Genomic DNA, 25346 nt, shown 5'->3' on the forward strand with positions numbered 1-25346 from the left:
CCGGCGTCCTCCCATGGCTCAGCGGGCCGGAGCAGTCCCACAGCAGTCACAGCGACGGAGGACCCAACTGAGCCTCCCGCCAGGGGCCGCTGGGCGGAACTGAGGCAGAGTGCCCAGCACCACCAGGCGCGGAAAAATCACCTACGGATTTTGACGGTGCCCCTCCTCCCGGAGCGCCTGATTGGACAGTTTGCACCCCAGCGCCTCTGATTGGCTAGTACTCCGGGCCCCGCCCCCGAGGCTTGCTGGACCCCGAAGTGGCGGTGTAGAGATTGACAGATTCAACCCACGGGCCCTCGCAGGCCGGGCTTGCTCCTGGCGCTTGAACCGGGCCCCACACAGGCACGTTTGCATTTAAGCAGAGCTTGGTCCCGGCTTTCTGCCGCGGGCACTGTCGTCCTCCTGGACTCTGAGTCACAAGGGAGCATGCGCAGGAAATTCCAGACTCAGGGTCCGATGAAGCAATCCTCCTACCTAGAGCTGGAAGAGCACCCTGGCCACACTGGTTCAGGAAGAAGAGCCAGGAGTCCTCCAAAGATCAGAAATTTGGGATGCAGCTGTTGCTGGCATGGCCGAAGGTTTCTCACACCTTACCTCTCAGTCTACTCATTCTCAACGACGGGGGTGGGGGAAAAAGATGCCGAAAAGGGAAGAAAATTATTAAGTGCATGGAAAACTGGAGTTTCACGGCAGCAATATCCTATAAAAGGATCAAAAGGAAAAGCACACATTTCCACTAGCTCAGATAAGCAGCCTGCTTCACCCACAGTTCACAAGAAGACCCGTATTCAGAAGGCGAAACGTTCCCAAGCTTGGAAGCCAGATTCTGACTGCTGAAATGGAGCCCTGGACTGGATCAGTTCCCTCCCACTGAGGCAGGGACAGCTAAGAATTGACTTCTGAACTCAACATGCCCTCCTGTCCCCTCCTCACAGTGTGGAAACCCTCCCTCCTTCAAGATTTTAATTTTCACCAGTGGGAAAGGTTCTGACTTAAACTCAAATTCATAAACCCTTTCTCCAGGAGACAACCGAAATAAGTCTTTCTCAAAACGTGACCTTCACAGATTTTCTTAATGTACACAAATTACAGCCTGATTCCAGAGACCTTATGCATGGCAAAACCAAAACACTGGCCAGAAAATGGCCCCAGGACCCAAAGTAACAGCCTCGAAAAGACAAAACCGCTGCCCCACCCCCACCCCGCAGCTCCTCAGAATTCACACTCCAGCCTCTCCCCTGTAATCCTAGCACTCTGGGAGGCTGAGGCAGGAGGATCGCTTCAACCCAGGAGTTTGAGGTTGCAGTGAGCTACAATGACGCCACTGCACTCTACCCAGGGCAACAGAGTAAGACCCTGTTTCCAAAAAAAAAGAGCCAGAATCTACACTCCTCCTGTGGCTGTTCTGAGCACATGGAGGCCACTGTCAGGGAGCCAGGCCGCCCAGAAAGCATCAAAGGGAGCTCCATTTCCCTCCCTTTGCAGGCTCAAGACTGGCCCCAGCTTGAAGCCACTGGCGTCAGGCTCTGCTGCCCACTGAAGGATGTTCACCTGCTTCTCACCAACATTGATCCGTTAAATGGGACAAAGACCCACAATCTCATTGTTTGAAAAAAAAAAAACAGCAGGGTCCCAGCTTATAAAGAAGGAAAATTCTAAAATGATTTAAATGGACGAAAACACTGACAAATCATTATTCTTTTGAGAAAAAAAATGCCAGCAAACTATTATTTTCACGTTAACACATATGTAAAATAATCAAATTTGAGCTTCTCCCTTTTTCCTCTGCTTTAATCTCCCTGACCTTCATTAGTTCATGGTGATGTTCAATAAAAATTATAGGAGGCCACTGTTCTGGACTGAGCTCCTGTACTAGGCCGCAACACACCAGACTAAAAATCAAAATGGACTCACTTTTGCTGAGATCACCAAACCAAACTGAGTTGCTATCTGACCTTCCAAGACATAACAGCCTAATTTCCCAAACCAACTTGGTTCAATTCAATTGGCATGATAATGAAGTTCCCTCTGCTTTAATCCTTACCAAAAAAAAAAGTAAACTAAAGTTACCTGATGTTAATCCATCAGATATTTCTCTGTTGTTTTGTTTCCCTGTTCTCTCTTTACAAAGAAAGTAACTTTGAAATGATCGATCCACTTTTGCTCTTTCTGTTTTGTTTGGCCCTTTTCTGTCTATAAAACCAATCTTCTGTGCTCAGCTCATTTGCACATTTATTCTGTTTCATAGAATGAAGTGTTGCCTGATCCTCGGATCACAAATAAAGCCAATTGAGTTTTGTTTTTTGAGACAGGGTCTTGCTCTGTCACCAAGGCTGGAGTGCAGTGGCGCAATCATTGCTCATAGCTCACTGCAGCCTCGATCGTCCTGCCTTAACCTCTTGACTACAGACATGTGCCCCCATGCCCAGATAATTTATGTATTTTTTATAGGGATTGGCGTCTCGCTATATTGCCCAGGCTGGTCTTGAACTCCTGGCTTCAAGTGATCCTCCTGCCTCAGCCTCCCAAAGTGCTGCGATTACAGGGGTGAGCCATCATGCCAGGCTCCAATTGAGATCTTTAAATTTGTTGTAATTTTGTCCTTTGACACTTATCACCAGGTGCTCTGTGCCTGGGGATGTGGTGTCCAGTTTTCCCATTTGAAATTCCCTCGCAACCCCAGACCACAGGTGCATCCAGTTATTTCTGTGGCTAAATCCTAAGCATTTTATAAATACCTTTCCCTTCAAGCGGTGTAACTAGCCCCACGTTGACACCACCTGTAGCTCTCTCCTGTCCCTTGATTTACTGTACTCATTTCAAATTGTCTTCCAGGATAGACTGTGATATTATATCTTGGGTGAGAACCTCATCCATTTTATTTTTTTCTGTCCGCCCTAAGCTGTCACCCCACCTGCTCACTGAGGGCACACACGTAATATTCTAAATGGACCACCACCTGCCGTAAATACTGAAGGTGTCAGCAGACCCCTGAGAAACCGCATCCCAGACAGGGTGTGTGGATATTAATGCCACTTTCGCCACAAGAGGGAGCTTTATGGCTTTTTTTTTTTTTCTTTCTGGAAAACAGTTCAAACCAGTTTCCTTTCTTTTTTATTTTTTCCTGATCAAATAACTCAGATTGTACAAGCCAGTTTTCTAATGAAATGTACAGCAGTCCCCTCCCTTATCCGTGGGTTTGCTCTCCACAGTTTCAGTTATCCGTGGCCTGAAAATATTAAATGAAAAGTTCCAGAAATAAAAATTCATGAATTTTAAATTGCATGCAGTTCTGAGTAGCATGACGACATCTTGAGTCCTTGTCCTCTGCCCACCCAGGATGGAAATCATCCCTCTGTCCAGCTCGTCCACGCTGTATATGCTACCCGCCATGTCACTGAGTAGCTACCAGTTACTGGATCAACCACATTCACATAACTTTTGTTACCATATATCATTATAATTGTGACACTTTATTATTAGTTATTTTGTTGTTAAGCTCTTACTGTGCCTAATGTATAAATTACACTTTGTCGTAGGTGCATATGCACAGGTGACGGTGAGAGTAAACAACCAGCACTCTACAATGTACCGTATTCACTAAGCTGCATGAGATAGTCAATACCGAGTATAGTAGAGGCTTTGTTCTAGGTGAGCTTGCCCAGCTGTGGGCTAATGTAAGTGTTCTAAGCACATTTAAGGTAGGCTAGGCTAAGCTATGATGTTCAGTAGGTTGGGTATATTAAATGCATTTTCCACTTATGATATTTTCAATTTACAGTGGGTTTCTCAGGATGTAACCCCATTGTAAGTCAAGGAACATCTATCTGTACAGGAAAAAACAGTATATATAAGGTTCAGTATTATCTTCAGTTTCAGGCATCCATTGGGGGTCTTAGAATATATCCCCAGTGGATAAGGGGGGATGATTATACAAGAGATAACAGCTGACAGAAGTAAAATTAACACTTGCCAATTTGGTTTCATTTACATGATTTAACTTTTCATAATTTGTTAAGAAATAAAGTCTGTGAACATTGATTGGATTTCCCTGATTCTGAAAAAAATCTGCACATGGAAAGAAGTAGGATTAGCTGAGGCAGGAGGAAGAAGACTCGCTGAGGAGGTGACTTGTGGGATGAGACCCAAAGTAACGTATTAGTATAAAAAGTCAGGTCACGCGCTGGGCGTGGGGGTGCACGCTGCTAGTCCCAGCTACGCAGCAGCTGGGGTAGGAGGACAAAAGGATCCCACTGATTAGGGCTTCCCAGCCATTGAGGAGTGTATTAATTTCCTGATAAGTTACCACCAACTGGGTGGCTTGAAACAACAGAAAGGTGTTCTTTCCCAGTTCTGGAGGCCAGAGGTCTGAAATCCAAGTGTTGGTACGGCCGTGCTCCCTACACAGGCTGAGGGAGAATCTTTTGTTGCCACCTCCAGCTTCTGGTGGCTGCTGGCATTTTTTGGCTTGTGGCCACATTCTTCATTCCTTCAGTCTCTGCCTCCATCTTTGCATGACCTCAGTAACTTCTCTCCTCTGGGTATCTCTAATAAGGACACTTGCTGTTGGATCTAGGGCCCACCCTAAATCCATAATGATCTCATCTCAACATCCTTATTTTAATCACATCTGCAAAAACCTTTTTCTAAGCAAGGTGATATTCACAGGTTCTGCAACTTAGGACGTGGACTTATCTTTTAGGGGAGGCACTGTTCAGCCCGCTACAGGGTGCTTGGCAAAGTCATACACCCACTGAACCATACCCGTTTATCTGATTAGCTAGCACATATGCCGGGCAGAAGGGGAGAAGGGACCTTGAATGCTGTTGCTATAGTTTGGTTTGTTTGGCCCCTCCAAAGCTCGTGTTGAAATTTGATCCCCAGTGTTGGAGGTGGGGCCTGATGAGGGGTGTTTGGGTCATGGGGTCGGATCCCTCATGCATGGCTTGGTGCTGCCTTCCTTGTGTTAATGAGTGACTTCTCATTAGTTCCCATGAGAGCGGGCTGTGAAAAAGAGCCTGGCACCTCCCCACCCCCTCTCTTGCTGCTTCTCTCACCACGTGATCTCTGCACATGCTGGCTCCCCTGTGCCTTCCACCACCCACTGTGAGTGCAAGCAGCCTGTGGCCCTCATCAGAAGCAGCAGATGCTGGTGCTATGCTTCTTGGACAGCCTGCAGTACTGTGAGCCAAACAAACCTCTTTTTAAATTTTTATTCTTTTTTTAGACACAGGGTCTCACTCTGTTACCCAGGCTGGAGTGCAGTGGTGCAACCATAGCTCCCTGGAACCTCCAACTCATGGGCTCAAGCAATCCCTGCCTCAGCCTCCTGAGTAGCTGGGACTACAGGCATGTACCACCATGCCCCTCTAATTTTTTAATTTTTTCTTTGTAGAGATGGGGTTTCACTATGTTGCCCAAGCAGATCTCGAACTCCTAGCCTCAGACTAATCCTCCTGCTGCACCTTGACCTCCCAAAGTGCCTGGCCCTGAGTGTGACCTTTTTTTCCCTTTAACCATGGGCAACTGTCTTAGTCTGTTTCTGTTGCTATAAAGGACCCTAGCTGAGCAAGACCCCATCTCTACTAAAAATATAAAATATTAGCCAGGTGTGATGGTGCGTGCTTGTAGTCCCAGCTACCCGGGAAGCTGAGGCCAGAGGATCACTTGAGCCCAGAAGTTTGAGGCTGCAGGGAGCTATGTTGACACCACTGCGCTCTAGCCTGGGCAACAGAGCAAGATCATGTTTCAAAAATATTTTAATAAATAAATATATAAATGTTCATTATATCTAAAAAATACCTTCAGAGCAACATCTAGTGTTTGATGAAATATTGAGTCATGGCCTAGCCAAGCTGACACATAAAATTAACCATCATACATGTTTCAACTTATAAAGTGCTCACAAAACTGTCTCATTTTGACTTATAGCAAATGAAGAGGAACTAATGTATTATTTGGGAAAAGGAAATTAGAGTCACACAATTATACAAAACTAACATATCAAATCAGGACAAATGAAGATGAATCTAGTTGTCATTGTGAAACAAACTTGCAGTCACACTGACGGAGTCATGGGGAGGTTGCCTGGGCATGGCTGCAGTCCCGGTTGAACGCTGGCAATCAAAAGTGCCACTCAAAAATACTTCTAAGTCCCCCACCAGTAGTGGTTATCAGCTCAGGCTAGCCTGTGACCTCCTAGGAGGAAGCCCTGGGCTCCGTGGCAGTCCAGGTGGGGCCTAATCACTGGATAGGCCTCCCAATGTTTTTCAGAGTCCCCACCAGAGATCAGGACTGGCCCCAAAAGCCTGGGAAGGTAGTCCCAGGCCTGGCCATGTTCCCTCCTTGGGTCTGATCATATGCAACGCCTGCTGAAGAGTTTCTTAGTTCTCCTCTAGAGGCCAGGACTGGCCCCTGCAAAGAGGTAAATCTATGAATGGCATTCTAGGGTCCCCCACAGCCCACACAAAAATCTTTCAAGGTTACCCTCCAAATGAAGGGACAAGACTAACCAGAACCAACCAGGGAGCCCCAGGAAGGGTATCCCAGGTCTGCCCATGGCTGGAGCTCAGGACAAACCAGAAAGCAGAAACAGCACACGTGTTCATAAACCAATGAATGGATAAATAAAATGTGATCCATTCATGCAATATCATTTGGCCCTAAAAAGGAATGAGGCACTGATACAAGCTAAAATGTGGGTGAACCTGGAAAACATCATGCCGAGTGAAAGAAGCCAGACACAAAGGTTACATATTCTGTAACTCCATATATATGAAATGCCCAGGATAGGTAAACCCACAGAGACAGGAAGTAGATTGGTGGTTGCCAGGGGCTGGAGGAGGCGGACAGGCAGTGACTGCTGATGGAAATGGCGTTTCTTTTTGAGGTGATGAAAATTCTCTAAAGTTAACTGTGTGAAGGTTGCACATGTATATGAATATATTAAAAACTACCGAATTGTACACTCTAAGTGGGTGAATTGTATGATATGTGAATTATATTTCACTGCCATTTTCTAAAAAGCTGCCTGCCACACGATCATAATTTCAAAGTATAAGAAAGAAAAATATCCTTCTCTAATGTGAAAATATATTGAAAGTTAGAATGGGGAAAACAATCATAGTAAAACAAAATTTTATGTGTTCTTTCTCCCAAACAGTTTGATGACCTTTGAAAAGGCTATAAGGAGCCCAGACGAGGATAAGATGACTATATCTGAATTGTATGACGTCATGTGTAGGTTGTCAGAGAAACTCATACAGTGAAATAATGACTCATTTTTTGAAATAAGACTGCTTCAGCACTTAAAATGTCACCAGAATAGGGGAGTCAAGTAGGACTTTCTTAGTTTCTTTCCTAAAAATCTAACTTATTTGGAATCCAACTTTGACTTCACAGCTTCAAATTATTTCTATGCTTTAAAACCGTTTTCCCTGAGAAAGAGGTTTGACTTATACTGACATCCAATGTGCTTTGAAGCGTTCAAAATGATGGACGTTTTGGACGTGAACAGCAGCCGATGATGAATTTGCACATGAAGACCTGATTGACAAACAGCTGGCATAAGAACAAGCCTGTTGACACAACACGGATGGAAATTTTTGAAGAGCTGGAAGCCAACTCCTATAAGTCAAAAAAAACCTGTTGTTAGTAGTAAGCAAAATCCATGCTCAAAGGCTTTGGTTGAGAGGATGCTTAGCTTTATGTTATCACCTTGGACTGACACCAAGAATCAGAGCAGTGTGGACATCATAAGGGCGAGAAGCAAGTGAAAATGATGTCATGTTTGAATGCATTCAGGATGCAAAGTATTATTGGAAAAGAAAACTGAAAGACTGACCTTTAAAAGGGAGCTGAAAAAAAAAAACCAAAAAGAAAAAAATAAGAAAACTGAAAGAGTAAACATATCCTACTGCAGAATGGGACAGAAAAAAAAGTCGCCAATTTTATTGACTGTTATCTTGTTAAATATTAGTATCTGATTATTAAGTTGAATTGCATTCTCATTCTCCTTTTACAAGGCCTTACCTTTATGCATCTTAAGACTATGCAACAAAAAACCTACAAAAATTTAAATAACAATAACCTACAAAATTTAAATATCCAATAAGGAATTTAAAAAGGGGTTTAAATAAATTGCTGTATCAGAGGACTGAAAGAAACATTACAAAATGTTTTTTCTCTAGGCCGGGCGCGGTGGCTCACGCCTGTAATCCTAGCACTCTGGGAGGCCGAGGCAGGTGGATCGCTCAAGATCAGGAGTTTGAGACCAGCCTGAGCAAGAGCGAGACCCCGTCTCTACTAAAAGTACAAAGAAATTATCTGGACAACTAAAAATATATATTAGCTGGGCATGGTGGTGCATGCCTGTATTCCCAGCTACTTCATGAGGCTGAGGCAGAAGGATGCTTGAGCCCAGGAGTTTGAGGTTGCTGTGAGCTAGGCTGACACCACTGCACTCTAGCCTGGGTTGTCGACAGAGTGAGACTCTGTCTCAAAAAAAAAAAAATGTTTTTTCTCACAGATACAAATTGTTTAATTAATCCTGCTATAAATTACCACTAATTGGCACTGTTAAGTAGTCTTATTGTGGTTTTGTTCAAACAGCATTTATGCAACAGTACATTTAAATAATACAGACTAATACTAATATATAATTTTAACTATCAATTTTTCGTTTTTTTATGTTAAAGTAATAACTTTGTCTAATTATTATCCGTTACATTACGGCTCTTCTGGTTCAAGTCCCCGACCCCGCCCTTCACAAGCCCCACCCTCACAACAGGCTCCGCCCCCGAAACCCTACGTTTCCCTGACTGGCCCCGCCTCCTTAATGTCCAGGTTCCGCCCCTCACGACAGGCTGGTGCCGGTGTAATCACGGAGTAGAGCTCGCCTCTTCCGGTTCAGGTTGTCATGGTGGCGCCTAGCCCTCCCTGCGTGTCCCGTCTTTTCCGGTCTCAGTCCGGCGTGGCAGCGCGGACAGGCAACCCTAGGTCTTTCAGACCCTCTCTGTTATGGCGGCGTCCTGCCTCTTCTTCTGGCCACCACCTGTCATGGCGTCGCTTTGAGTAGCCACTTCCGGAGCCAACCTGCTCTGTTGCCCCGGCTCTCCCTAGTCCCGGCTCCCGCGACGCTCAGGGTTTACCGGAAGTAAAACATCGGAAGTGAGGCGTGCCTCTGCCCGGAAGCGAGCGCAGCGCTGGGAAAGATGGCGGCGGCGGTGGGGGCTGTCGGCAACGCGGTACCCTGCGGGGCCCGGCCTTGCGGGGTCCGGCCCGGCAGGCAGCGCAAACCCGGGTCGCAGCCGTGCGTGCCCCTTGCCGCCGGGCCGGCGCTAATAGCGAGCGGCGACGAGTTGGTCGTCGCAGTGTGGCCGTACCGGCGGCTGGCGCTGCTGCGGCGCCTCACGGTGCTGCCATTCGCGGGGCTGCTCTACCCGGCCTGGGTAGGTGCCGCGGCCGCCGGCTGCTGGGGCTGGGGCAGCAGCTGGACGCAGATCCCCGAGGCCGCGCTGCTCGTGCTCGCCACCATCTGCCTCGCGCACGCGCTCACTGTCCTTTCGGGACATTGGTCCGTGCACGCTTACTGCGCGCTCACCTGCACCCCGGTAAGTGTGTGCGCACGAGCCCCACCCCCGGCGCGGTCGTGCGGGTCGCTGCTGCGGCTTTCTTGTCAGTCCCATCTCTACCCGGGCCTCCCATCTGCCCGGCCTGGGTCTCCAGCGGCGCCCTCTATCCTTTGGCTCAGTCTTAATCCGGACCCCGCTGCTGACTTGCAGTGCGACCCTGGCGCGGGTTATTTACTTTCTCTGGAATTCCTCCCTGGTGTGGTCATTTAGATTTAATAACACCTATAAATGACTTAGGACAGGGCCCGGCATACATCGCTGTTTGGTAACACTTGTTAATGCTAGCTCCCATACTCTGTTGTTTCCTTGGAAACAGTCCTACCTTCCTTCTTATCTGTCTCCTGCCTTGGTGGTCAAAGTGTAAGACTAGACCTGTGGGATGAGTTCCCCCCGTCTATAAAGCTTGGTCTGAAGACGCAAATCCTACTAGCCAGTGCTCAGCGATCTTCCAAACTGTGAACAAAACAAGCATGGTATGTGGTCAGTCCCAGTGTAAAGGGGAGCAGCGGTTACTTATGAGCAAGTGAGTTAACTGCTTGCAGTCTCATTATATGTCTCTCTGGAAGATGAGAATGGTGATGGTGAGAACTGCTCAGGAGGCAAAAGCAAGGCAGTGCTTGTGACCTGTAGTCCAAAGTTTTGAATGAGACAGCGAGCGCTGCCATAGGAGGCAGTGACCATGAGCTGCCCTGGGTCAGCAGTTGACATCCAGTGACTGCACCACCTTCGTCTGGGCCTGCCTCAGATGACACTGCCAGTGAGCCTCCCCTCTGATCCCAGGTGCGTGTCTGTCTCAAGAAGAGGGAAAGAGACAGAAGCCTTCCTCTTTGGCTGCTAATGTGAATCGAATCCTCATTCTTCCCCTTAGAGAGTGAACTCATTCTCCTCTCCAATAAGACTTATCCCAGGGGAGGGGCTCAGCTTGGTGGCTTTGAGTTGGTATAATGAAAGACCTCAGTGAGGGATAAAATAAAGGAAGGGAGTGGTGTGGGAGAGTGTGACCTCCCCCAAACTTCCAGATGCCTTTGACTTGCAGCTAAACAGCATAGCTGTTAACTTCCTCTCCAGGGATAGAGAACTGGGAGGAGCTAAGCAGCCCAGTGGTTAGAAGAGGCAGATCTGGGTTTGCAGCAGAGATCTCAGACAGGACTGCTTCTGCTCTGGGGTTTCAATTCCCCCCTTCTGTAAAGTGAGAAACGTAACACCTACCTCCTGGTGCCATTGTGAGAAGAAGCGGAGATGATAATCTACAAAGCACTAGGGCCGGCATGGTGTATCGTGCCTTGTACTTTTCTTCCATGGCATTATCAGAGATTGTGGCTGTATATTTGTCATTATTTTCCATCTGTTTTGGTGGCCCATGAACTCTCCAAGGGATGACGCTTCGTTTCTCAGGGTCACCACTGTGCTCCCCATTCCCCATGCAGCAGGGTGAATACAGTTTAGGATTGAGGGAGCACTAAATGAGCTCCATTCAGTGCCTCCCGTGTCTTAGGTGCTGGGGAAATAGCAGCGAACAAAACAGGCAAATCCCACTGCCTTTATGGCATTCCTGGGAGAGAGAATTCACAGTGCAGTCGATAAAGAGAGAGTATCAGGATGAGGATGGGAATTTTGCCAGGGAACTTTAGATGGGGCAGCGAGGGAAGGGCTCCCAAGAGGTGATGTTTCAGCAAAGACCTGAAGCGGCAAGGGAGCCAGCTGTGCAAATGCACCTTCAGGGCAGAGAAAACAACACATGCCTTTAGCCAAGGCATGGATGTGCCTCCTGTGCTTGAGGACACAACGAGAAGAGTGAGCAGGGTGGGAGAGGAGGCAGAGCCAAGCAGGAGGCCAGACAGGCTGTGACAGGGACTTGGTTCATGTGAATTGAGGGTGGACTGGGTGCCTAGTGTCATTCTTCCTGTTTGAGTTCATGTCACAGTCAGCAGAGCAGGGCCCTGGGCATTGCATGCTGCGACCCCAGCTTTACAACACAGGACCTGGGCTGGGTGCAGTGGCTCATGTCTGTAATCCTAGCACTCTGGGAGGCCGAGGGGGGAGGAGCGCTTGAGCTCAGGAGTTTGAGACCCAGCGAGACCCTGGGGCTTCAGCAAGAGCGAGACCCTGTGTCCACTAAAAACAGAAAAGTTAGCCGGGCATGGTGGCGCATGCCTGTAGTCCCACCTACTCTGGAGGCTGAGGCAGGAGGATCTCTTGAGCCCAGGAGTTTGAGGTTGCTGTGAGCTAGGCTGATGCCACTGCACTCTAGCCCGGGCAACAGAGTGAGACTCTGTCCGGGAAAAAAAAAAGATGCAGGACCAGAGGCCCAGCGAGGTGGTGTTCCTTGTCCCTGGGATGGACTGGGGAGTAGCTGAGCCAGCATCCAGTGGCGTGTTCTGGAACATGCCCATGAGGCCTCTGCACCCAGAATCTCCCCGTGGGGGCCATCGAGCTATGGGCTGAGAAGAGCTCAACAGCAATGTTTCGCCTCTGGCAGGAGTATGACCCCAGCAAAGCGACCTTTGTGAAGGTGGTACCAACCCCCAACAATGGCTCCACCGAACTCGTGGCCCTGTACCGCGACAAGGTAGGGACCAAATGCCAGGCTGCCTGTAGCAGAGCTTTGGGTGGGAGTGCCAGATACTGACACCCCCAGATCAGGAGCCTCTGCCCCACACATGCCTTCTACCACAGGGCGAAGATGGGCTTGAGGTGCTGTCCTTTGAATTCCAGAAGATTAAGTATTCCTACGATGCTCTCGAGAAGAAGCAGTTCCTCCCTGTGGCTTTTCCGGTGGGAAATGCCTTCTCGTACTATCAGGGCAACAGAGGGTTCCAGGAAGACTCAGAGATCCGAGCAGCTGAGAAGAAATTTGGGAGCAACAAGTGAGTTCCTGGCTTCCCTTGGGTCCTTTGGCCGTCCTGCCCCCCTCCTATTCAGGAAGGGGAGACAGGAATCTGCCTTTTTAGCCAAACATCCCAGGTGAATGTGGCGCTGTTGCGAAACATGCTCTAGTCTAGTTTACCCCAAACCTGCCTGTGGCAGGAACTCCCAGAGGGCCTGGAGCCCTTGCCTGGTGCCATGAAACCCTGAGTGTGCCACCCTTTGCGGGAGCTGGCCCGTGGCCCCTTCTTGGTAACAGTTGGCTATTCGTCCTTGTTTTGTTGTTATTGCCATTCCCCTCTTCGTTTTAAATTCTTTAGGTTTCGGTCCTCACTGTTCTGCTCAGACGTATGTCAGCGTTTTAGTAATGGTAATGAAGACATTGGTGATCCTGATAGCTTTTCTTCTGTACTGGGTAGAACGGCCAATGCTGCCTTTGGTTTTGAGTCTCTGGCTGAAACTGCAACAGTTAAAAATATAATCAGCATCACCAAGGTGTTACCCCTCCAAGACGTCAACCCAGCACCAGGCGGAAAAAACAGGCCCAGGACCCCTGCCAGCCCATGTGCTCTCTCCTTTAATCTTTACCAAAACCAGAGTGCTGACGCGGCTGGGAGGGGCAGAGCTAGGCTTCAGATGCTGTCGTTTAGCATCAGAGCCCCCATCCTGGCCGCCATAGCAATGCTTCTCAACCTGGAAACCCGCAGAACTCCTAGGGGCTTCTTCCTGACTTAATTGTTTTTCAGAAGATTACAAATGTGTTTACCGTAACTATCGATCTAATACAAAGATTTATAAGAAGCATTTACCTGTCTCCCTCCCTGAAGTCGGCCGCATCGATGGCCCAGGACAGCAACGTTCCTTTTCCCGCCACTCTTCCTGCTCGTGCGAAGGCGCCCACCAGGATACAGGATGGGGCCCTGTTGTCACTGTTTGTTTTCATAACAGTAGGGTCACTCTTCACGTTTCTCTTCTCACATCCCAGGCCTGGGATGTCCATGCAATTAAAGGGCAGGACGGGGATGACCGTAGTTGACTTGGCTGGCCCCCTGGTCAGCAGAACACCCCCTTGGGCCCAGCCCCTTGCATTCTAGGGCTTTTATTCGGGCAGTTTCTAGGAAATGCCAGCTTCAGTGGGGCTGGAGCCCAGGCTCCCATCTTTGGGCCCCTGGGGGAATTTGCAGCCAGTATCCAGCTGCCTAGGCCTCCTCCGGGCGACTTCAGTGAGACGCTCCTTCGCCACTTGTCACGTCACCCAACCAAATGACAGGATTCTTGTCTCACACCAGCCCCGCAACTGCCGGGCAAGCCTATTGGTAGACTGAGAAGCTTCCTCTGGCTCCTGCAGAGCAGAGGGCGGTGGGCGGGCAGTATGTCTGCCCCAGATGAGGAGAAGCCCAGGTTCCCAACACCCACCCGCGGCTCCTCATTTTTCTGGGGAGGCCTACCGTGCCCCGAGTGGAGGTGTCAGGGCGGGGCCTCCACACCCTAGACGCCTTGCGCCAGGAACAGGATGGGGGGTCTGATCTCTTGCAGGGCCGAGATGGTGGTGCCCGACTTCTCGGAGCTTTTCAAGGAGAGAGCCACAGCCCCATTCTTTGTGTTTCAGGTAAAGTGGCAGCTCTGGCCATTCTCCTTTCCTCCCTCGGGGCTTTCACAGCCAGGGCAAACCTGTCTGCCACTTCCAAACCCCAAAAACCTGTCCCTGTCCTCATGGGTCAGAGCCTGTGAGCAGCAGAGGCTCCCGGGGGACAGGACAGGTGGGGTGGGGACAGACAGGCTGATGTCCCACAGGTGTTCTGCGTGGGACTCTGGTGCCTGGATGAGTACTGGTACTACAGCGTCTTCACGCTGTCCATGCTGGTGGCGTTTGAGGCCTCCCTAGTGCAGCAGCAGATGAGGAATATGTCGGAGATCCGGAAGATGGGCAACAAGCCCCACATGATCCAGGTGCGCGTGGCAGGGAGAGTCCCATCCATTCTGGGGGTGGGCATGGCACAGGCACATCTCCCGTGCTGACACTTGCTGGCCCTCACCGCCCAGGTCTACCGAAGCCGCAAGTGGAGGCCCATCGCCAGTGACGAGATTGTTCCCGGGGACATCGTCTCCATCGGTGAGGCCCAGTTCCACTCCATCCAGCTGGGAGCCCTGCCTTGGGGCCTCTGGCCAACCCTCCTGCCCTGCCCCGCAGGCCGCTCCCCACAGGAGAACCTGGTGCCCTGCGACGTGCTGCTGCTGCGGGGCCGCTGCATCGTGGACGAGGCTATGCTCACGGGGGAGTCGGTACCGCAGATGAAGGTGGGTGGCAAGAGGTGGGGGTCCTCAAGCTACTCGGCAGGAAACAGGCCCAGGAGAGGATGGGCCAGGGGGTGGGCTCGGGTAAGTGCCATGGCCAGGAGGAGCTGGGAAGGAAGGAGATGAGAGAAGCCAAGGACAGCCAGGGTATCTGTGGGTGCCCTGGGGTGTCAGACCAAGGTGGACTGAGAGAAGGGGGTGAGTCCTGGGAGAGGCCAGGGATGGGGTCACAGGGAGTAGGCGCTGCCAAGTGCAGGGGGAGAGAAGACGGGGTGCCACCCCCGGTGAGGGTGGGTCCTGGGACCTGGGGGGGATGCGCTGGGTTGGGCAGGGAGCGCCATGAGGGTCAGGCTGGCTCATTGCAGCCACAGGGCCAGCTCTTCAGGGAGGGAGAAGGAGGCGGAGTGGCCCGGGCATCCAGTTCACCACCTTCCTCCCCAGGAGCCAATCGAAGACCTCAGCCCAGACCGGGTGCTGGACCTCCAGGCTGACTCCCGGCTCCACGTCATCTTTGGGGGCACTAAGGTGGTGCAGCACATCCCCCCACAGAAAGCCACCACAGGCCTGAAGCGTAGGTGCCTCAAGGGTGTCTGGGGGTGTCCTGGCTTCCACCCCCTCCTCCCACATCTGCTTGATCATGAGGGAGTCAGGACCAGGAGACAGGAATGACAGTGGCTCTGCTTGTCTCCCCAGCGGTCGACAATGGGTGTGTGGCCTATGCCCTGCGGACCGGATTCAACACGTCCCAGGTGTGGGGCCTTGCCTGGATCTGGGGAGGTTGGGCCCCAGGGTGAGTGGGGGACATTCAAGCCATCACCCATTCAGACCCCAGAACATCCAGCCCACAGGCTCGAGCTGGCAGCAGGTGCCTCAGCCAGGGCCAGGGTGCAGAGGCCAGCCCAAGACCAGGCCTCCTTTCCCAGGCCTCAGGTTCTGGTGGGAGCCAAACAGCAGAAAGCCTGTCCTCTGTCCCTGCAGGGAAAGCTGCTGCGCACGATCCTCTTTGGGGTCAAGCGGGTGACCGCAAACAACTTAGAGACCTTCATCTTCATCCTCTTCCTCCTGGTGTTTGCCATCGCTGCCGCCGCCTATGTGTGGATTGAAGGTAAGCACCATGGCACCCAACCAGTCACTGTAGCCCCGCCTCTGAGGCCCCAGTCTGGCAGGCCCTGTCTCCGCAGGCACCAGGGACCCCAGCCGGAACCGCTACAAGCTATTTCTGGAGTGCACCCTCATCCTCACCTCGGTCGTGCCCCCTGAGCTGCCCATTGAGCTGTCCCTGGCTGTCAACACCTCCCTCATCGCCCTGGCCAAGCTCTGTGAGTGTTTCGGGTGTGGCTGGGCACCCAGCAGGACGGGGCCTAGGAGGACCCCTGACGCCAGCTCCTGCCCGCAGACATGTACTGTACGGAGCCGTTCCGCATCCCCTTTGCTGGGAAGGTCGAGGTGTGCTGCTTTGACAAGACGGGAACCTTGACCAGTGACAGCTTGGTGGTACGCGGTGTCGCTGGGCTGAGGTGAGCATCAGGAGCCCTGGGCTTAGGGGCTGCCCAGCAGAGGGCTTCTGGGAGGTCTAGGGACAGATGGCCCCCGTCCAGCCCAAGCCCCTGCAGTGAGGGCCTGCCTCAGGAGGTCTGTCTCCTGGGGCTTCTTTAAAGTCCCCAATGTGAGAGGTGGCGGTGGCACGGAGGCTCAGTTCGGGCCTAGAGCAGCCAGCCAGCCTCCATCCCACGCTGGCCATATGACCCACACACATGATGCCTGACTTCTAGGGGCACCTGTGAGGCAGGTACAGGTTTCACAAAGACCCAGCCGATGCCCGAGACCCCCAGTGGCTGACACGAAGCTCCATGCGGGTCCCTCTGTGGTAGAGTTGCAGCTCCACCCTCCACCTCCGCCCTGTAACCAACGGTTTCCCGTCCTTGCAGAGATGGGACGGAAATGACCCCCGTGTCCAGCATCCCAGTAGAAACACACCGGGCCCTTGCCTCATGCCACTCCCTCATGCAGCTTGATGACGGTACCCTTGTGGGCGACCCCCTCGAGAAGGCCATGCTGACTGCTGTGGACTGGACGCTGACCAAAGGTGAGGGCTGGAGCCTGAGGCCCAGCAAGGGCGAGCCGCCAGCTCCCACGGCCCCGGGCAGGCGGGCCCACGACTCTGGCATTGTCCCAGACGGGGGGCACAGGCTCTCCTCAGATCCAGGGCAGGCATGTCCTCAGGCATCCCCCTGGGTTGGAATCTACCCTTCCCTGACTGAAGCCATAGTGCTAGAGTCCTCTGAGCACACGTCCCCCAGCTTTGAGCCCCTCTCTAGCCCAGAGCCCCCCCAAGCAGGCCCTGGGAGAGGCAGGAGGGAGGTGGGGGAGGTCAGGGGCAGAGATGGGGGCTTGGCTGCCTCTTTGGAGCGAAGCCCCTCAGGACTCGTACTTATTTGTTTCCAGATGAGAAAGTATTCCCCCGAAGTATTAAAACTCAGGGGCTGAAAATTCACCAGCGCTTTCATTTTGCCAGTGCCCTGAAGCGGATGTCCGTGCTTGCCTCGTACGAGAAGCTAGGCTCCACTGACCTCTGCTACATCGCAGCCGTGAAGGGGGCCCCCGAAACCCTGCACTCCATGGTGAGCCAGCCGCGGACCCGGGCGGTGGGGAGGAGGCATGGGGCAGTCGGTGACGTCCCCCTTCATTCCCTGCAGTTCGCCCATTGCCCGCCTGACTACCACCACATCCACACCGAGATCTCCCGGGAAGGAGCCCGCGTCCTGGCGCTGGGGTACAAGGAACTGGGGCACCTCACCCACCAACAGGTAAGGACCCCCAGCTGCCCTCACCATGTGCCTGACTGTCAGCTCCTCCCTCGAGTCCCCCTCCTGTCCCTACAGCTCCATGGTGAGTGGGTGCCATGGGTGTGATTTCGTCCTCCACCCCACCCCCAGCTTCTTCCTTTGGAGGCCCAAAGTGGCACTCAGTCCTCAGTCTCCCGCCATGGGGGGGGCCCATCCTGTCCTGGCTCACACGACCACCTCATGCAGAGCACACCCAGACCTCGCCTGCCCCCGCTCTGGGGTGTCCCACATACCCTGCTGCTTCCCTGCCGAGCCACCTGGTGACTGCAAGAGCTTGGCACCCTCAGCTCCCTCACCCCGTGTCCGTCATCCACAAATCTGCCCTCCGGCCTCCACTGCCGACACGTGTGCCCTGTTACCGGCATCTGGCTGCTCCATTTTCAGTCTGCACCCTGCTGCTGTGGGATCCTTCCAGAGCCCAACGTCAGGTCACGGTGCTGTGTGCGGAGGCCAGGCCTAGGCTCTCGGCCGCCTGATTCCTGCACCTGGAGCCCCCTTCTCCCGAGTGGCACAGGCCCTCACTCCCTTCGGAGCCGCCATCTCAGAAGCCGCCCTGCCCGCCCCCCCACCCCGATTCCATCCCGATCCTGTCTGCCCTGCCCCACCTTTATCTCCCCCGGGGCTCCCAGCCATCTGTTTTCTGTGACTTTCTTTATCACATTTGTTCTCGGGTAGAATGTGGGCTCCCTGCGGGCAGGGGTGCTCTTGCCTAGTCTCTGGCATGTGGTGGAGGGTAAGTCAGGGACATGCCAAACCCCATGGTTTGGGGAGTCCCAACTTTGTTGACATGGAAGTTGAGCCACAGGGGGCTCCATGATGTGCCCACGTCCACAGCTAGGAGGCAAAGGTACAATGGGGGCCCAGGCCACCCAGCCGCTGCCAAACCCTATCCCTCAAGGATGCCCAGCACCTCTCTCCTGACCTCAGCATGTCCCTCCTACAAGGACAGGAGCTTCACTCACCTCCCCATACTTAGCACCATCACAAGACGCTGTGCTTGCTGAGGAAGTGTCCGCTGTCCCCCTGGCTCCCAGTGTGTGGTCAGAGCTCAGGAAATGCGGAGAGGGAGAGGCGGGAGGGACAGATGACGAGGGCACCTGTGTCTCTCCACAGGCCCGGGAGGTGAAGCGGGAGGCCCTGGAGTGTGGCCTGAAGTTCGTCGGCTTCATCGTGGTCTCCTGTCCGCTCAAGGCCGACTCCAAAGCTGTTATCAGGGAGATCCAGAACGCATCCCACCGGGTACGGACGCGGCTGGGCTCCACCTGCAGACAAGAAGTCGAAGCGGAGGCAGGGCTGTGACAATTCTAGCCTCACAGTGGGGCAGGCAGTGGGGGATGGGCACTCAGGTCTTATCAGTGAGGAGACTGCAGATTTTGGCCAAGCGAGATCATAGCTCAGGTGTTCACACTGGCCCTGGCCCGAGGACTCTTTGGGACTCACCTGTACCAGCCCCTCTCCCCTCCTCATCACTGAAATGTTCCCCCCATAGCAGCTACCAAGCCAAGAGGGTCCACACCATGGGCTGGTTCTTAATCTGCATTGCAAATGAAAGCTATGGGTGGTCTCAGAAGGACACACAGACATGTGTCTTTTTTTTTTTTTTTTGAGACAGAGTCTCACTGTGTTGCCCGGGCTAGAGTGCCGTGGCGTTGTCCTAGCTCACAGTAACCTCAAACTCCTGGGCTCAAGCGATCCTTCTGCCTCAGCCTCCCGAGTAGCTGGGACTAAAGGCATATGCCACCATGCCCGGCTAATTTTTTCTATGTATTTTTAGTTGTCCAATTAATTTCTTTCTATTTTTAGTAGAGATGGGGTCTTGCTCAGGCTGGTTTCGAATTCCTGAGCTCAAACAGTCTGCCCGCCTCGGCCTCCCAGAGTGCTAGGGTTACAGGCGTGAGCCACCGCGCCCGGCCCAGACGTGTCTTTTGTGCAAAACACACTGGGTAGAGGTGAATTGTGGTCCTTGGAGGTCCATTCAGGGTCTCCATTAGAGGGCCAGGACCTCCCGCCATGGCCTGCCTTAGGAGACTTGGCAGCAGGTCTCCGGGCTGGATTTCTGCCCTGCTGGGCCTGCCCTGATGACCTTCTGCCTCTCTCTCCTCAGGTGGTCATGATCACAGGAGACAACCCGCTCACTGCCTGCCATGTGGCCCAGGAGCTACACTTCATCGATAAGGCCCACACGCTGATCCTGCAGCCTCCCTCGGAGAAAGGTGAGGCCCTGGCACAGCCAGGATAGGGGTCAGGGGACCCTGAGTCCAAGAACAGCTCCCATCCCAGCAGCCCACCTGTGTACCAGGCCTGAGTGAGCAGCATGGTATCCTCGAATACCTGTCACCACGGTGGCACCACTGATCACAGCCCTGGCCCGTTGGGCACCTCAAGCTGCACGTGGGTGGTCACTGGTTCTGGCATCTGGGGCATTTAGGTGTGTGTTTACAGTAACGAGGCAGTGGTGGTCACACCAGATCAGGTGTCCTGATGCTACTCTGGCCACACTTGCTCTCTGGCCTCATCCTAACACCCACCTTGGGCCAAGCGGGCAGCCCACGCGCCGAGTGCTTGGAGGCCAGACCCCAAGCTCGTGTACGTTACCGCTGGTCCCTCCCCACGGTCCTGCCCGACATGGGACAGCTTGCCTTTCTGCCACGGAGGAGGAAGCCAGCTGAGTCAGCTGGTGGGGCCCCTGCTTTGTAGACAAGGGAACAGAGGCTCAGGAGTGGACCCACTTGCCCAGGTCACTCAAAGATACCATGGCTAAGGATTGGAACCCAGAAGGTCCGACTCCAGAACTCAGCGTGTCCCAAGCTCTCCTGAGTGGCTCTTTAAGCAGCGCACTGGTGTGAATCTAAGGGAAGGCCAAGTCCAGCCCTAGCACCTCCCGGATGGGGGCATGGGGTCTATCGGACGCCCCTGGCGCACGGCCTGAGTGGAAGCAACAGAGGGTCCTGAGAGGAGTCACATTAAGCAGGGTTGTCAAGGGCCAGGCAGGAAGGAAGGTGCTTCTGGGTAGGGCCAGGCCAGGCGGCTTCTGGAACTTCCCAACCAACTCTCGGAGGACTCAGTCCCCAGTTTCATGTGTACTGTTGGTCCTAGGTCTCCCTCTGTCCCAGCCCCCGGTACTAGGCCCTTCCAGGGCCCAGGGATTGTAGGCAGTTAGCCCGGAGGGGACAGCGAGGACTATTGATTGACAAACGAAGCTCCTCTAACAAGACAGCTGCAACAAAAGCCAGGCGGAGACTGGTTTCCCTCCCACCCAAGACAGTGCAGGGTGGGCGTCTGAGCCCAGCCCAGCCAGCACGAAAGAGGAAGTAGAGAAAGAGGACATGGGTGAGTTGGGAGCCTTGTCAGAGTGTGCAGGGAGCCTGGCCTCAGGAAAGCAGGATTTCAGATGGGCCACGGGGGCAGAGATTCGTTAGGTGATGAGCCGGCGTTGGGGACCTTGCACGAGGTGGGGGAGTGGCGTAGCTGAGGTCGGGCTGCCTGGGTTCTCGGTCTCCCCATCTACATCTGAGGGTTCACTGGATGTTCACTGTGGAATGCCCAACGCAGGGCTGGGTGCCCGGTGGGGCTCAGGTCGGTGTACGCAGGTTGTCATCTGGGCAGCAGTTGGGACAGGTGGGGATGTGGGGCCTCCAGGGAGGAAAAACCATCCAGTGCTCCAGTCCCAGTGTTGGGGACTCCAAGCCTGGGCAGCTGAACCCCGTCCCTGACCCTGCATGTCTGCCCACAGGCCGACCATGCGAGTGGCGCTCCATCGACGGCAGTATTGCCCTGCCCCTGGCCCAGGGCTCCCCGAAGGCGCTGGCTCTGGAGCATGCGCTGTGCCTCACAGGCGACGGCCTGGCCCACCTGCAGGCATCCGACCCCCAGCAGCTGCTCCGCCTCGTCCCCCACGTGCAGGTGTTCGCCCGAGTGGCCCCCAAGCAGAAGGTGCGTGCAGGGACCTGGTTGGGGGGCACAGAGTCCGGACACACAGCCTCTGCTCAGCTCGTCTCTGCCCACACAGGAGTTCGTCATCACCAGCCTGAAGGAGCTAGGTTACGTGACCCTCATGTGCGGGGACGGCACCAACGACGTGGGCGCCCTGAAGCACGCTGACGTGGGTGAGCCCCGTGGCCTGGGGGTGGCTGCTTCCTCCTCAGACCTGGTGTTAAGGGACACGTCACTGAGCCAGAGAGACAGACCCAGCTCTGCCTGTACAGGGACAGTCACGGCCATCCATTCCTGTGAGGGAGCAGCTCAGAGGGGGCAAGGGCAGGGCATCCTAGGGGCTTCGAGGGCAGGAAGGGGCGTGAGCGTCCCAGGAATAGAGGTGGAGGCCAGAGGCCGGGAGACAGGGCTCAGGTGGGGAAAGTGACTCCAAAGACCAGGAGCTGAAGAGCTTGCCGCGGGGTCACAGCCTCGGGGCTATCGTGAAGAAGACACAGGTGTTAGATTGAACTTTAAAGATCAACCTAATGTGGTTTTTGTGCTTTTCCAATATTTATCTGCTTCGTCTAGTCAAGCGTTTATGAAGTATCATTTATCTTCTAGAATTATGTTCCTTGGCAGTCCATTTCTTTGGAAACCAGCTTAGTTTTGACCCGTCTGAGTATCAGTGTGTTTCTCATTTGATTTGCATGGGAGGGTTGTCGGTTTGTTTTGTTAAGTAGCTTGGAAAGCAGAATGGATGCTCTCTGGGGTCTCCTCAGGAGGTCTGGGGACTGCTCTGCACGAGGACAAGCTGCAGAGCTTGGTGTACCCCTGCGTGGAGCCTGCTCCCAGTCCTGACACCCCCCACCCCCCAGGTGTGGCGCTCCTGGCCAATGCCCCCGAGCGGGTTGTTGAGCGGCGACGGCGGCCCCGGGACAGCCCAACCCTGAACAACAGTGGCATCAGGGCCACCTCCAGGACAGCCAAGAAGTCGGGGCTCCCGCCCCCTGAGGAGCAGCCAGCCTCACAGAAGGTGAGTCTCAAGAGGGGATCCATCGGTGCCCTCCTCTTGGCCAGGGCTCACCCCACCCCCACCCCCACAGGACCGCCTGAGCCAGGTGCTTCGCGATCTTGAGGACGAGAGCACGCCCATTGTGAAGCTGGGGGACGCCAGCATCGCCGCGCCCTTTACCTCCAAGCTCTCGTCCATCCAGTGCAGTGAGTCCCACCCTGCCCCTGATCCCCCACCCGCCCTGCCTAGCACCCTGCACCCACACTCGCCTCCTCTCACCCCTCAGTCTGCCACGTGATCAAGCAAGGCCGCTGCACACTGGTGACCACGCTGCAGATGTTCAAGATCCTAGCGCTCAACGCCCTCATCCTGGCCTACAGCCAGAGCGTCCTCTACCTGGAGGGAGTCAAGTTCAGCGACTTCCAGGCTACCTTACAGGGGCTGCTGCTGGCCGGCTGCTTCCTCTTCATCTCCCGTTCCAAGGTGGGCCACAGAGGTGCTGGGAGGCCAGGGATGTGTGGGCCAGCCAGGGCCAGGCTGCTACAGGCATGAGAACTGTCATCCCCAAGTACAGACAGGGGTCCAGGGCCTAGAGGTGGGGGCCGTGCCCAGGATGGCATAGGAAGTGCCGGCAGGACAGTGCAGACCAAGGTTCCCAGACACCTCTGAGGTGCACAGCTTGAGGTCCCACCCTGTCCATGGGCAGAGGTCTCGAGTGGGCCACACAGAGCCCCATAGGCAAGGAGGGGACAGACGGATACAATTATTCAAAAGGATAAAAACCCTGAGTGGGCAAGGGCTATAGGGGTTTGGCCTGGCGGACAGCCAGGGAGGCTCACGCGGCACTGACGCTCAGGCCAGCGCATGAAGAACAAGGCCCCAAACAGGCGTGGGCCAGGGCAGGGAGGCCCCACTGGCCAGAGAGGGTAAGTGCTGGGCTGGCTGCCCCAGGAGTGGCCCCGCGGGCGCCAGGGAAGGCTTTGGTTTGCGACAGTGCAACAGGAACAGGGAGGATTTGCAACAGGGAGAGTGGGATCTGCTTCATGATTTTAAGACCCTGTGGCTGCCGAGGAGACTGTAGACAGCAAGGCCCAGGCCAGGAAAGAGGCCCTGGGATGGGAGGGTTGAGGGGCGGGCAGGGATCTGGGGACTGGTGTCGACCCGAGACCACCAGGGTTTGGAGGCCGCTCTCTGCATGAGGCTTCCAAGGAGCCAGGGTTATTACTGCCTGCTGAGTGGGTAGGGCAGCCCCCTGGGTGAGCCAGGCCCTGACCTCCCATCCCTGGCCCTGCAGCCCCTCAAGACCCTCTCCCGAGAGCGTCCCCTACCCAACATCTTCAACCTGTACACGATCCTTACCGTGATGTTCCAGTTCTTCGTGCACTTCCTGAGCCTTGTCTACCTGTACAGGGAGGCCCAGGCCCGGAGCCCTGAGAAGTGAGTGCCGCCCCCAGAGGAGGTAATGCCTCTGCAGTCAGGAATGGCAGGAGGATGAATGTGCAGACACTGACAGAAGAGCCTTTGGGTCATCTGGGGCCGGGGAGGGACACAAGTCCAGGCCAGTGTGGTCAGCCAAGCAGGGCCCTGGCTCTGTGCCAGGGCAGCAGGGAGCCATAGAGGGTGTGTGAGCAGGAGAGGAAGCCCTGACCCCCCCCTCATCCTTGCAGGCAAGAGCAGTTTGTGGACCTGTACAAGGAGTTTGAGCCAAGCCTGGTCAACAGCACCGTGTACATCATGGCCATGGCCATGCAGATGGCCACCTTTGCCATCAACTACAAGGTGAGGCCTGCCTCCCCCTGCCCCAGGCATGCCCCGCCTGCCCACCCAGCACCCACCACATGCAGCCAGCTGTCCATCCCTGCAGGGCCCGCCCTTCATGGAGAGCCTTCCCGAGAACAAGCCCCTGGTGTGGAGCCTGGTGGTGTCACTCCTGGCTATCGTCGGCCTGCTCCTCGGCTCCTCGCCCGACTTCAACAGCCAGTTTGGCCTCGTGGACATCCCTGTGGAGGTGGGTGGCCCTGAGGCCACTGGGGCTCGGCTTGGGCTAGCTGTGGGTCTCTGGCTCACTGTCCTCCCTGCCCTGACAGTTCAAGCTGGTCATCGCCCAGGTCCTGCTCCTGGACTTCTGCCTGGCGCTCCTGGCTGACCGCGCCCTGCAGTTCTTCCTGGGGACCCCGAAGCTGAAAGTGCCTTCCTGAGACGGCAGTGCTGGCATCCACTGTTTACCCTGGCTGCCGCCAGGCAGGAACTTGCCAGGGCCCCAGGAGGGAACACTGCCCCCCACCCCCTACAGTAAGGCCATCCAGCCTTGCCCTTGGAAGACTGAGCTGGGACCCCCACAGCCCTCCACTGGCCTGGCTGGTAGAACCAGCCCTGGGCCAGCACCTTTGGTAAATAAAGAAGCATCTGAGATTTTAAGAAGCCCTGCCTCCACCTCTGTCTGTGCCATACCATGTTTACTGGGGGGCCACAGGGATCAGGTGGTCACTGAGGAAGGTCCCAGCACCCTCCCCACAGGCCCTGTGAGGTTGTTAATGAGGACACCCTCTGTAGCATGTTCAGCACTTGGGTGGGCCAAGCCCCCAGCCAGAGAACTCTATATTTTCTAGTGTGACAAACACTGAGTATTTCAGTGGTCTCAGTTTCACGTTGTAATAACTCAGGCACTTGAGAGAAGCCTTAGGATTGGTGGTATTTTCCCTTTCCCATAATGGCTAAAATGACAGCGTGCCTTCTCTCAGTGGTGTCTTACAAGGAATATGGTCCACATCATTACAAATA

General features: G+C 54.2%; 1 protein-coding gene across 3 annotated transcripts; it reads left to right on the forward strand.

Moving 5' to 3' along the window:
* The first annotated feature begins 9111 nt into the window (after positions 1-9111).
* On the forward strand, positions 9112-24983 carry ATP13A1 (ATPase type 13A1). 3 transcript variants are annotated; one of them, XM_012654085.1, is made up of 26 exons: positions 9191-9611; positions 12112-12201; positions 12309-12499; positions 14034-14106; positions 14292-14447; positions 14541-14610; positions 14689-14795; positions 15234-15363; positions 15486-15541; positions 15771-15897; positions 15974-16111; positions 16189-16309; positions 16721-16878; positions 17238-17413; positions 17489-17599; positions 18752-18877; positions 19743-19851; positions 21372-21571; positions 21648-21744; positions 22429-22586; positions 22657-22771; positions 22852-23048; positions 23860-24002; positions 24233-24344; positions 24430-24573; positions 24653-24983. In XM_012654085.1, exons 1-26 carry the CDS (start codon positions 9213-9215, stop codon positions 24761-24763), a joined length of 3615 nt encoding a protein of 1204 aa, XP_012509539.1. In that variant the 5' UTR covers positions 9191-9212; the 3' UTR covers positions 24764-24983. The 3 variants fall into 3 exon arrangements, with proteins under 3 accessions (XP_012509537.1, XP_012509538.1, XP_012509539.1); XM_012654083.1 differs by having other exon boundaries at positions 9112-9611; positions 14541-14795; XM_012654084.1 differs by having other exon boundaries at positions 9112-9611; positions 14541-14795; positions 24674-24983.
* The last annotated feature ends 363 nt before the right edge of the window (positions 24984-25346 follow it).

This window comes from Propithecus coquereli, unplaced genomic scaffold (genome assembly GCF_000956105.1).
Source record: "Propithecus coquereli isolate 6110/MARCELLA unplaced genomic scaffold, Pcoq_1.0 Scaffold438, whole genome shotgun sequence".
In the NCBI taxonomy this organism is placed as follows: domain Eukaryota; kingdom Metazoa; phylum Chordata; class Mammalia; order Primates; family Indriidae; genus Propithecus; species Propithecus coquereli.